General features: G+C 41.9%; 1 protein-coding gene across 1 annotated transcript in view; it reads left to right on the top strand.

The window, feature by feature from the left end:
- LOC125288580 (thyrotropin-releasing hormone-degrading ectoenzyme-like) overlaps positions 1-14,035 on the top strand; it is a 161,767-nt gene that overhangs the window by 77,482 nt on the left and 70,250 nt on the right. Inside the window, exon 5 of the mRNA XM_048235052.1 lies at positions 7,951-8,064. Within this exon, the coding sequence (XP_048091009.1) occupies positions 7,951-8,064 (114 nt within the window). The remainder of the gene's footprint in view (positions 1-7,950; positions 8,065-14,035) is intronic.

Genomic DNA, 14,035 nt, shown 5'->3' with positions numbered 1-14,035 from the left:
AGTCTTCTGTGTTCTTCTCTGAAAGTGAAACGAGTATGGTTCTCTGGGATAAAGCGAACCTTCCCTCATCAATGAATTTTGACGAGACATGACGAGCTGTAATCATTTTGACGAGACATAACGAGCTGTAATCATAGGGTGCTAACGTGATGAAAGCGCAATGTTCACACCAGAATAACATTACCAACACTACCAAACAATCTATTTCATGTTCGGTCAGTACTACTGGTAATATTTGTCATGGCATGTAGACTGCAATTTGTTCAATAATTATTGCCCAGATGTAGGAAAGGCCGATAGGCTACCCGAAATGCGCTAATTAAAGCCCACAGCATATTACCATCATAATAGCGGCTTATTGTTACGTGGTAGCAAATCATGTTATCAAAGAAATAGACGTAATGTAATGCACACAGATATATTGCAACAGGTAATGGTGTAGGCCTATCTGACGAAGACCTGAGTGGTTGGAACGTCGTACTTGTACACGGGGCGCAAAGAAGACTATCCTCACATTTTTCCCTTTGCAACTGTCCAAATCCAATGAACACGGGAAGGCCTAGGGTAGCCTATACTGTACATCAGATGGCCTAAAGATTAGGCATAACATTCAGTGATTTGCATGCAGTAATTTCAACACTGACCTTGATCTAGCCTAGTTTGGCTATTTAAAGCTACTGCCAAAACACAACACAACAAATGAACTATAACAAACAATAAAGGACTTAATCACACAAAGTAGGCCTACTATTTTACTGACTATAAAAAATAATAATTATGTAGGAAGTTTAGAACCTAGAATTGACCTGCACACTACAAAAGTGCACCAAATTCAACACAAATGATTCAATACACTTGGAGGAGGTATGAGTCCTTTCTTTTCCAGATATCTTAGGATTTCGCCGTAGTATCGCTTCAGTATCGAGCATCGTGATATTTATGGCAGGTATCGTCATAATTTTGGTATCGTGACAACACTAATGTCTATACACTATGGATGTTCCACCATGTCTCTAACTGCCCCATACACCGGTGATTACACATGCATTATTTATGTTAGAGGGAACATGCCCATGCATACAGAACATATAGGAGTAACTGGACTTGTTTATGACCCAGTTAAAAATGCAGTAAATTATTTATGTTATGAGTCAAGACCTAATGACCAACTGACTTCTCAGCAATTGATAGTTAACCATATTGCTATTTCAGAGTCACAGTAGTAGAATGATAATGATTTATTCAGCAGGAGAAATCAAAGACTGGTTGCTCTGAAAAGTACTGGTGTTCACTAGTACAGCACTTTGTAACTTTTTGAAAATTGCTATATAAAAAAAGATTATTATTATTATTATATCATGATTATATGATTTATGAATGAACATACAGTATTTTATTTTTTATTGGTAGTCAATGGTTTTTGCAAAGGTTTTGCAAATCCTCCTACGGCGGTAATAGAAAATGACATTTGCCATTGTTAGTTAGATAGCTGACATTGTTTTGCTGAGAGAATGAGGATTTGTCTATTAGGGGACTTACCACTTATGTCACTCTGAATTAACAGAAGATTTGTCGTTGTACCAACTATTTGGAACATGCCCCAGGAAAGTAAAGTAAACAAACACAAAAGTAAACAAACAGCATTTACCACTGCTCTGTGCACCTCTGGACTCTCCAGACAAAGGCTTCACGCCATTGTGTGGTCCTTAGGGGGAAACCACCGAGACACAGCAAGCACGGAAATGAGTCACCAAAACACGATGGGAAAGTTCAAGTAAAAATATCAGTATTTCAATTGAGAGATAAAGAGCGGCAAGAAGAGATAGCGTGTGTGTGTGGGTGGCCATCTGTCTGCCCTTCAGACTTGCAGAAATCACAGATGGACAAGATAAATTCAATTTTAACACATCACTCAGAAGCAGAGAAAATGCTTTTTTCAATAACTCAAGTTGCAGTGAAAGTCTGGGATTGAGATGTGAGGGAGTTTGAAAAGAGTCTCAAAACTGCTTTGAGTGACAGCTAGTCTCCATGGTAACCTTGTGTTAGACTAACAGTTACAACCCTGTTATGAGTTCAGAGGAATGTGAGAAGAGGAGATAATCGACCGATTTATTTGGGTGGGGGGATCGTAGTGATGTGCTCTATTCAGAGTCTGAAGCTCTCATACTTGTGAATTAATTCATGATGCACACTTGCACGACCCCGATTGCTGTCATTTTCAGAAATGCTTATGCTAGCAACTGAAAATAGGCATCGTCTATTAGGTTATGACGCTCATATACATTTTAATTAGTTGCTGGCATGACGCAGATTAAAAAAGGACTGTTTTGATTACATGGCAGTAGTACCATTGCCGTCGTGTCTGAGCATTTTTGTCCCATTTTGTTCACCATAGAAAGGCAGATTTAACGTGTGTGTGTGTGTGTGCAGGTGTATGTATGTGTGTGTGGTGTGTGTGTGTGTGTGTGTGTGTGTGTGTGTGTGTCTCTGTGTGTGTCTGTGTGTGCATGTATGTGTGTGCAAGGGTGTGGAATTTTCGGCTCAATCAGGCTCATTTGACATATTGATTGGCTCATCCAGGGCGAATGCATTAGATCACTTCTCATCTAACACTTATTTGGTGATATATTAAAAGTCCTGTCTGCGCTCCAATAAGTCTGGGCAGAGGCAAAGTGCCTCTCTGGTAATAAATCACATTTGTGCAACGCAACAGGCCTGGGCCTGCTGCAGGGAATTGATTATGAGGGGCTGAAAGCCATTCTACCATGACTCATATTTGTGGAACCACTCAGAGATTGGGACCCCCTTCAAAGCCTGCATCTAGGCGGTGGTGGAGACCGGGGTGGTCAACTTTTTAGTGAGCCGCTGAATAGGATATTCAGGCAAAATTCGGCAAAATTGTCCACACTAGGGCAGATAGTTGAGGGTGTTTTTTTGGATTTCCATTTCTGACATGTTCCTCTCTCTCTCTCTCTCTCTCTCTCTCTCTCTCTCTCTCTGTCTCACTCACTTTCTTTTTCTCTCTCTCTCTCTCACTCACTCACACACACACACACACACACACACTAACACACACATGCAGATATAAATGTTTTGGCCAGAACAAGCATCAGTGTTAAATGTGATATTGACCTCACCTGGGAGGATGCTCAATTTGAAAGGCTGCAGACATGTTTGGGGACTCTTGGAAGAAATCGGTTTGCAGATTTCTTGTCACAGATACGTATCTTTGCAGTCATCTCTTTTTAATGCAAATCGGAGGTGTCTGCTGCTGAAATTGTAATGTAAATCTCAATCTGAAGAAATATGTGTCTCAGAAGGCCATTAAATTGCCTTTATTCGCCATATAATTGTATAATAGACTCAACTCAAGGCATGAGACACCACAGCAACTGTTGGATGTGTGTCCAAGGCCTTGGGACTTCCACCAGGGTAATGGACGTGTGCCAGTTGGCTGGCATTATTATGGTATTCTGTAGTTGGGTAGGGGTCAGGGACAGCAGCTATAGGCGAGGTACACGGTTGGGTTCAGGTAATAAGCTCCGCCAACACATACACACACACACACAGACACACAGACACACACACACAGACACACACACACACACACAGAGGCCGGGGATATTATTTATGACCTGGCCTTGTGTTGTTTTGCTTTCTTTTCCTTAGCTTTCCCTTGGTCCTTGACCTCTCATCCAAAGCAGGATCACATCTGCTACTTCCACCACCACTGTCATCAACATCACCATCACTGTCTGGATACAGCCTCAGACGTGTTGCTTAGCGACATAAGGTTTTTTTTTTGCTTTCCCTCCAAACAGCCAAACAGTAGTGACAGAGAAATGGTTCTGACTGAAAGCGACTGCACACCAGCAATGATATGATTGCACTCCCCCACCAAAGTTTGAATACCTAATGTCCCTAGTTTTCTATGTAATTCTACCGTAATTTCCCGGCTATTAACCGAGGTTTATACATTGATTTTGCTAAATGTCTTCAGCTATGTGGTTAATACCCATTTCAGACTACTGTAGATGTTTTTTTTCTCTCCTATAGTACTCTCTCATTGTAAACAGTTCCCATAGATATCCTATAGTACTCTGTCATTGTGAACAGTTCTCATAGATCTCCAATAGTACTCTGTCATTGTGAACAGTTCCCATAGATCTCCTATAGTACTCTGTCATTGTGAACAGTTCTCATAGATCTCCTATAGTACTCTGTCATTGTGAACAGTTCCCATTTCAGACTACATCTTTTTTCTCTCCTATAGCACTCTCTCATTGTGAACAGTTCTCATAGATATCCTATAGTACTCTGTCATTGTGAACAGTTCCCATTTCAGACTACATCTTTTTTCTCTCCTATAGCACTCTCTCATTGTGAACAGTTCCCATAGATCTCCTATAGTACTCTGTCATTGTGAACAGTTCTCATAGATATCCTATAGTAGTCTGTCATTGTGAACAGTTCCCATTTCAGACTAGATCTTTTTTTCTCTCCTATAGCACTCTCTCATTGTGAACAGTTCCCATTTCTAAAATGACTTCAGAGTTGTCAGAGGTGTAATTGTTAAAGTCTATAATTGGGCGAGATCTGTGGACTTCCGACACGTTCATTAGCATTCTGAGAGTGTTCGCCTGGTGAGTCAGCAGAGCTGGCTGTCAAATATCCAGACAGATCCTACTTGATGGCTTTACACGACACTGCGTCAAAACTCATCAGCTGTCAAGAAAACAGCAACAGAAACCCATCAAGGGTGAGACAGTTTCAGACATGTCAGACAAAAAGGAAAATATAGGAAGGAAGAGAGAGAAAGAGAGAGAAAGAGAGAGAGAGAGAGAGAGAGAGAGAGAGAAAGAAAAAGTGAAGAAAATGAACCCTTGCAAGTTGTTATTCTGGCTGATTAGATGTGCATATTCTAAATGCATCTGAAGGACCACAGTGAGGAATGGTGAGGCTTTGAAGTGACAAAGTGCTATTCAGTCGGGGCATAATTACCGGCTTCTCTGCTCCGCTGTTAAGAGAGCCATCAAATGGCTCTGACCATTGTGGTCCAGGTGATGAAAGTGAAGGTTGGGGAGAGGTGTGTGTGTGTGGGGGGGGCAATATTATCCCATTAATATTTCACATCAGAATGTGGGGCAGGGCTGGTGGAGGCAGGAACCAGCGAAAGCGGCGGTCGGCATCAAAGGCTTTGTGCTGCAGTCTTTGTTCCCTTGTAGAGGTCAATAGCGATGATGGTTTGACATCAGACTGGCCCAGTCTTTCACACAGGACAACCTGCAGCACAAATGCAGGTTCCAACAAGGAATCTATGCTATGCAAAAAACGAGGAACCTCCAAGAAAAAATCCACCAATGTAGGGCTGGGACAGTATGGATTTTTTCTTATCGCGGTTGAAAAGCAAGAAATTACCGTGATTTTCCGCTTTACCTTTCATTTGAGACCAGGATTATGCTTCTACACAAAGGGGTTCATGTGCAGTAAGCATTTGATTGTCTGTATGCATTTTGGATAACCAAAAGTCCTATGGGGAGTTTCCATAGGCATTTTACAAAACGCATGAGCATACCTTGGCAAATAATGGTCTAAAGCACTCATATTTTCATTCTATATTGATCTACTTTTGCACACAGCTTCACAAGACCTGGTGCTAGGGCTCAGTTGTATTTCTAAGTGATATCAAGTGACCTGAGGGCTGAAATGTGGTCAGTTCAGATAGATAGACAGACAGACAGACACTTTATTGATCCCCAAGGGGAAATGTATTATTTTGACTGTTTCCTACGAAAACTACAGTTTCTCAGCTTTCTAATAGAGGTCCAACATTTGATGGTAGGCCCCAAAAGAGATGGGAACAATGCCCTCGTAAATAGGCACAGTGCCATTTCAGGCAAAAACTTGAAATTTGTATTGGCATTCATGTGGTTAAATTCACCCCCCCCCCACAAGACTTCTGATTGTGAGTTATGGATCATGAATTTTGTGCTGCGATCACACCCAATTAAACTTAACACAGCCACAGCAACTTCAAATATCACTGGAACAAATGCTTCAGACATGAAATAAATAAGCAGTTCATCAAAAAGGCATGATTTTAGCACTTTTAGCACATTCATGACACTTATGCTACTACAGTAGCTGTATGGTACAGTACTAGTTACTATGCTTAAGCTACTAGTTATAACGGTAGGCTACCGTACTTTTTAATGGCTGTGTCAATTTGAAACAATGGCTACATGTCGCTGTTAGGTTAAATTCTTAACTAACTAGAACATATTTTTTAATTCTGTTTCAACTTCCATGGAAAATAAATGTACCGTATGACTCCTTTCTGGCCAAATTTCACACACAGCTTTCAAGTCCATTGTCTTTGTGTAAATTGAGTTTGAACAGATAGTTGATAATAGTAGAAAACCTTGAGTCCATGTCATAAGAAGATCCCTCACATAACCGTCACAACATTACACACTATGTGCACACATGTGCAGGCCGATGTCTCACGTCAAACTTTTTTTTCATTTTGCGTTGATGATGGTAACAAGCTCAGACCCACGTAGAAGTCACGTGACCACGGTATTGGGCCAGGGTAGTGTAGTGGATATGGAGCTGGACTAGCATGCAGTAGCCTGAAAAGTTGGGGGTTTGATTCCCGACTTTCACTGTTTTTTTTAGGGCAGCCGTGGCCTACTGGTTAGCGCTTCAGACTTGTAACCGGCCGGTTCAAACCCTGACCAGTAGGCACGGCTGAAGTGCCCTTGAGCAAGGCACCTAACCCCTCACTGCTCCCTGAGCACCGCTGTTGCAGGCAGCTCACTGCGCCGGGATTAGTGTGTGCTTCACGTCACTGTGTGTTCACTGTGTGCTGAGTGTGTTTCACTAATTCACGGATTGGGATAAATGCAGAGACCAAATTTCCCTCACGGGATCAAAAGAGTATACTTATTATTAGTAGTAGTATTGCGGTAAGTTTATTGTAAATTAACTGGTGAGGACTTAGAGGCATGATAGGGTATGGTGGTGTGCATTATCGAACGCAGCAGAAGATGGCTGCAAAGTTCAAATGACTTTTGATTGTGAAGGATATTGTTTGGATGGTAACGTCTATTTAGCAGGCAGTTTTGATAGTCGAGGCAAGAGAACATTCCATGAGCTGCGCTCTGTGTGTTTGCCCTCAGTGCGATTGGAGTTTGAGGTGGCAAAAAAGACCATTTTACTGCAGGCCCCTTTTTCATGCCTGGAGTTTCCCTACTTCCTCTCAAAGATGGGACACCAGGACTTAGAGGCGTCTTCTATTTTTTCTGTGAAAAATGTCCCACTCTCTATTCTTCTGTGAAATATGTCCCACTCTCTATTCTTCTGCCAGAGAGTGCTTGTTTTGTTTCTTTGTTTGTTTGTTTGTTTGGTTATTGTTTGTTTCCCTGATTGTGAAGTACACAAAAGCTGCACCTCCCCTCCATTCTTCTCCCACTCCAAACCCTCCACCCGCCTTCATCCGCTCCTTTCTTCACCGACGATGCGCTCGCCAGCTTTGCTCGTTTGCGCGGCTGCATAAAATGTGGAAAATGAATCCTGTTTGCGTGACTGGGCTGTATTGACTGTTTGAACCTCTATTAATCATAGTCTCACTGTGGTACGGGAGAATGCCGGTAGAAAGTTTTCCAAGTCTATTGTGTCAGGGCAAGAAAAAAAAAAAAAAGTTCTTTCTCCACAGGGCTGGGGTGCACTTTGTAACAGCTCCCCGAAGGCTGAAGTTCACCTAATTAATTGCACAGAACAAAAAGACCTTTCAACTCCTGTCTTGACATTTACACTTCAAGGTTTACCGTCTAGGCACATTGCTGCTGCTCTTTTGTGATATCAATTCAAACACAGGCCGAAAAAAAAAGGTGTTGGTGGGTTGTCCTTTGATTCGGATTAATCCGAATGTTCTTTTTTGTCTTGCAGTGGTTCGGGGACCTGGTCACCCCAGTGTGGTGGGAGGATGTGTGGCTGAAGGAAGGCTTTGCTCACTTCTTCGAGTACGTCGGAACTGACTTCCTCTTCCCCAAGTGGAACATGGTGAGAACAAGCTCGAGGTCTTACCTCAGACACTGACATGACACAGAACATGCACAGTGAGTGCATTAGTACTGTTATCATATTTGTTAACTATATCCTTATAGCATCTGATTTGTTAACTATATAGCCTCACAGCATCTGATTTGTTAACTATATATCCTCAAAGCATCTGATTTGTTAACTATATATCCTCATAGCATCTGATTTGTTACAGTAACTATATCCTCACAGCAAAGAAAAGTTCATGTGTTGTTATCACATCAAGCTAATCAGAGATTCACTAGTCACATCTGTCTGTCATGGGTTCTCACTTTACTGTGAAAATGAGCTCCAATTACATATTCTGCCCACACACACCACAAATATCTCCTTGACGTAGCTCACATATAATATGTCACAATGTGTTTAGCTGGGGGATTTTCTGGAGTTTCTGATTCAGTGGGGGTTACTGATGTGACACAGAATGAGCTTATGCTGGTGACATAATGGATTCAGTTATTTGCATATTCCCTTCATATCTTCATATATACACAGGAGAGGTGTTCAATTCCATGTGCTATAGGTAGAGGATGCCCCATAGCAGCCAATCAACAGCCAAGCCTATTTACCATCAGAATATTGTCATCATGACATTAAGGATCATAACATGGATTGTGTATTTAACAAGCCAATATGTACAGGCTCTTACTGGTCTGTTAACTAAGGTGATTCCAACAGCGTCCACAAATCACTACAGTCTTAGTCACATAATTTTGTCAGTCCCCTTTGAACACAAACATAGCACATCGTCCTTGTTTAATCAAACAACATAAATACCATAGCCAAACCAGCAGGATGTGTTCTTATGTGGGCCAATTAAAATAAGAGACCACTTTATCATCCTAGTGGTCACCTCTGCATAGCCCAAATCATGTCCTACAGCTGCATATAGAGCACTATCCCTGGCACCACTTCACAGTTAGGCTATATACGTACTGATCTACAACCCCATTTCCCCAAGATCGTCCCCAAGGATGCTGTGTAAAATGTAAATAAAAACAGAATGTAATAATCTGCAAATCATGTACACCCATATTTAGTTCCAAAAAGAGCATAGACAATTTATCAATAAATGAACATGACAAACTGTACTGTTTTATGAAAACTGTTGGCTCATTTTGAATTTGATGCCAGGAACACATCTAAAAAAACTTGGGACAGTATCAACAAAACTGGAATAGTGAAATGGGAAACTGTCCTGTGGTTAGATCAATCATTTTCTCTCTGGAAAGTCCGCACCCTCTGAGCTAAATAGGAGAGGGACCATCCAACTTGCACAGTTAAAAAGCCAGCATCTATGATGGTATAGGGGTATATTGGTGCTTATGGCATAGGCTGCTCTCAAATCTGGAGAGGCACAATAAATTTATGTAGACTGATATGTTGCCATCCAGACTACTGCCGGCCTTGAATATTTCAGGAAAACAGTTGCCAACTGCATTCTGCACATATTACAACAGTATGTGATAAACATGCCAAGCAACAAGCAACAAGCAACAAGCAAGTGATAAACATGCCAAGCAACAAACAACTTTTTTGAGACAAAAATCAAATTCAAAATATTTTTCATAAAATAGTAAACATTCTCAGTTTCAACACCTGATATGTTGTCTTAACAGTTATTTTTGCAACTAATTATTTGGTTTACTTGCAGATGAGTTGTAGAATTAGGGATAGGCCCAGAAAGGAACTAGAACCTATGAACAAGTGGCTTATTGCTTTTCTAAAATGGTTACTGTATGCCTGGCAAGATTTCACGTCAATTAGACATTTATAGATAGCCTAATCATCCTTCCACCAACAAATATATTTCTTTTATCAGAATGGTTGCCAAGCAACGTCGAAACGGAGCAACCATATCTGGAATCAATTTGTGAATATAGAATGAAATGCGGTCAATGTGAAGGTTGCGCTGGGTTTTTGCAGTGGCATCGAACACAATTCAGTCAATCATAGACTGGAGCTATCCGTTTTAGAATAGTTTAATAATAGTTAAACAACAATTTCAAAGACTAAACAAACCTTCTGTAAATAAAGCATACTAAGGTGTTATCCTTTTTTCTTTGCCGACAGTTTCATATTCATGTGTTATACGGATACAATTACAAATGCACAAATGTGAATTACTGTCTTAACAAATAAACCCCCCAGGCAAGCTTCTAGTCCAGGTGCTGAGGCCATCCTTAAAAATATTTTTGTTTGCAGTAACAGCCAAAAAAAATAAAAAATGGGTCGGTAGGTAGGTCAATATTTTTTTTTTCAAGATTCAAAGTAAAAAAAAAGTTCAATTTTGGTCATGGTGATTACCTAGGAATGAATTTACACAAATGTGCATATCGTGACGTAACTGACTGGGTCTTCAACCCTTGCCTTCAGGCGCACCATTGCAAACCTCATTCTGATGCAGGTTATATAGACCAGCCTTTCTCAAACTTCTTTGACCTGAGGCCCGGTCATGGCAGACTTTTGGGTCATAGGGCTCATCTACATGTACCCAGAAAGAAGGCTACAATAGCTCTTGGCCACGTTATATTGAAATTTGACTATACAATACTCAATGCTATACAGTGTATTATACAGTCTCTGCTCTGTTTCTAAGGAAGTTCCAAAAAACAACGTCGTTCTATTAAGTTTCGTTAAATAAATAAATAGCCTTCCAACAGGTTGAAGCGGAGCTTTGATACCAACGTTATCGATTAGTTTCAGTTTTCTCTCGCGCAGACGCGCATTGAATGAATGCTCATACCACCACTTAATTGTAGGGCTCCATGTTTAATGACATCGATAGCAGAAACGTTTGTTTTCTTTTTTCGTCGATCCGCGGTTTCTTGATCAACTGCGCAGCAAATTATCAGATGAAGCACCGGGCCTAATTTCACTCCACGACTCCGCGGACCAGCAGTCTCCATGTTGCGGACCCATATTTTGAGAAATGCTGAATAGACCACAACCAATTTCAATCCTCCGACACGGTCACCGCTAGACTAGGGGGAGAAGGGATGAGAAAAGATCTGGCCACAGTTCTTCCAGAACTTCGTAACAGCGTTATCAGTTTGTGTGAATGAAACGAAGTGACATGCGTAAAACCAATGGTGTAGAGATGACGCCACAGGTTTTTTTTAAGTGAGCCACGTTTGCATGTAGGCAATTTATATTCACAATACTTGGGCCTACTAAAATAACTATTATTTTATTGCATTTGTATTGGTTGTTTAGAGTAAAAAAAACAATCGGTCGGTATTAACGCAAGTTTACAACCGGCAAGTCGGTCGGACTAAAAGGGGGGAAAAAAAATAATATTTGGGTCGGTTCTAAATTGACAGGGTCGGTCGGGTGACGGCAAACGAAAATATTTTTAAGGATGGCCTGAACATCGTATGATAGCCAATGACTATGGTGATATTGTAGAACCTGACAGAAATAAGAGACTTGCGTTTACAACAGTCCATGGCATCTGTGTGGGTAAGACTTTCCAAACCATAGCATTGCCATGACAACCATTATGTAAGGAAAACAGGAGTATTTGAGTATGTAAATGGTGTGCTATATTTTTTCACAGCACACTTCAAGTAAGTTAATGTTACCATGAAATATGACAGTTTAAGGCTCTCTTCAGTTAAGCTTTAGATAATACTGTTGTTATGTAATAGTACTATTGCTCAAACACAAATATGTGCTGTCTTGTTACAAAGCCTCACCATTTCATCCTAGAAATATTTGTTTTCTTTTTTCACTATGAACAAATATATTATCCAAATGTCACTGACATTGTTACTACATTTTATTTTTCTGTTTTAAATGGTATGCTGGTAAAACATTGCACGTTGGTGGCAGAGAAATGCCTATAGCTTCATGCATATCCAAACAGAATAGTTTTAAAAATGCACAGCGGAACTCTTGCGGGATAAAAGATGACCTCTGTCCGGACCGAAGGACTTTGGGCAAACCAGCGAGCACATAGAAGAGTAGATCTGCTCTTTGATAAATTACACATGGTCAGCTCCACTCAGCGCTGTCCAGTCGGTGCCCAGATAGTGTGCTTGTTATGGTAAGAACAGCCATGCACACAATCAAATGAGGACAAATAGCCACTGCCACTGAGCCTACTCTGTGTGCGCATGAAGTGGTGCTATTGATTATCATTACGCTGCTCGGAAAAAGACAGCAACAGAGTGCTATCTGCATGAGTGCCCTTTAATGTCCTCTGCTAAGGAGCAAGACGGACTTGCTGCCTAACACTCGAAAGTGAATAAGTAGGTTTCATCAGCATGATAAAACAAGTTTCTTGTTCTTGTTTTTTTTTTTTTTGTTTGTTTGTTTGTTTCCAGACTCGAGGTGTAATTTGTAATTTAGGAGTCATGATACTCTGCGCGCAGGTAAACAATGGGGATGTGGAGATGATAATTAGTTGCAGGGCCTCTCAAGGGCGTCACGGGAAAGTCACGACTCTGACCCCATTCATTCTAGAAAGCCCAACGCAGGCTGGCATATCTGAGTCGTGTTCGCTGATGAATGGCACAGCTTTTCTCTATTACTCAACACTCAACCCCCCAAATGACACACACACACACACACAAATTAACATCACGTGCACACAACACAGCACAGCACAGCACTGCACTGCACTGCACAACACAACACAGCACAACACAGCACAGCACAACACACAATCACAATCTTATTTCACTAGATTTTTTTACCAGAATTTCTACAGTATATGTATGTGTTTAGCTTGTTTAGCTGTGTTTAGTCATATTTCCTCAAAGTCTGTCCCAGCTGTGTTTGAAGAGAGACTCGTATCCACGCAGTAAGGCACCTTGACCGTGCTGCTGCAGCCAAACGAGCGAGCAAGTGTGCCCAAGAGGGCATTTCAGAGAGTGATGCGTCTGTCAGATCTGACGGCCTGTGGACTGACACACTCGAGTGCCCAGCCCCCCTGATAACAGATTATCAGCCATTCCCCCGCACATCTGTGGGCATGATGACATGCGGGAGAGGGGGAGGTGGGAGGTTGGAGTGGAGCTAGGAGGAGGGGGGTGGTGATGTTATGGGGGGGGGGTGAAGAGTTCACCTGGCCTCCATGTCTTTGTCAGAAGGATTAATGGAAGTGAGGCACCACAGGGCCTGCCACTGGCGTCATCTCCAGAGAACATCTGCACCGCAACACTTTATTTCTTTATTTCTCCACTCGCGTCGTTTTTTTATCGGCCTGCTTCCTCACCACTCTCTTATTTGTTGCATCTGCCGCATGAGCCATTGAGCGTCTACAAAGCATCTTGAGGAGATCTGCAGCCCCACCCCCACCCCCCCCCCCGCCTTCACCAGCCCCCACTCAGACTAGCGAGGGGAGGCAGGTGCGGAGTAGCTGCCCTCTCACTGACTGTCCCTTTAGGTCAGTGGCTAATTAATTTTTCTGACCCCAAACTGCTTCCCTCACTCCCCCCTCCCTCCACCCCCCACCCCCCTTCCCCAGTAGAAGGGCTGTGTCTGCCACAGTTGGAGTTGTCAATATCGGGGCGGGTAAGTGAAATATCATTGGGAATAAACGCCCTGTTGAGAGCACATATGGTCCAGATGGAGGCCCTTCGAATGGTACTAATTTTACGGCGCGGTTGCGTGACTTACATGACATCCGCTCAGTCTCACCAGCTGCTGCCACAGACCCCCCCCCCCCTCACCCACCACCACCACCATCTTTCTCCCGGCATGTTCTTCTCCCCTGTTGCATCACTTCCTCTGTTCCTGGGCTAGTCAAGCGAGCCAGCTCATAAAATAACAAATAATGAACATAACAACGGAGGTTTGTGATTATCCAGACCATTTCTTATCAACTCTTTACAATTAAGAAATTAATGTTGTCCTCCTATTGTGAAGTGCTTTCATGAGCAAATGCATTATTTACAATTTTGGTTATTATGCATGAATTGTAGTG

The sequence above is a fragment of the Alosa alosa genome, chromosome 23, assembly GCF_017589495.1.
Source record: "Alosa alosa isolate M-15738 ecotype Scorff River chromosome 23, AALO_Geno_1.1, whole genome shotgun sequence".
NCBI classification, from domain to species: domain Eukaryota; kingdom Metazoa; phylum Chordata; class Actinopteri; order Clupeiformes; family Clupeidae; genus Alosa; species Alosa alosa.
This window is presented reverse-complemented; position numbering and strand designations above follow the sequence as displayed.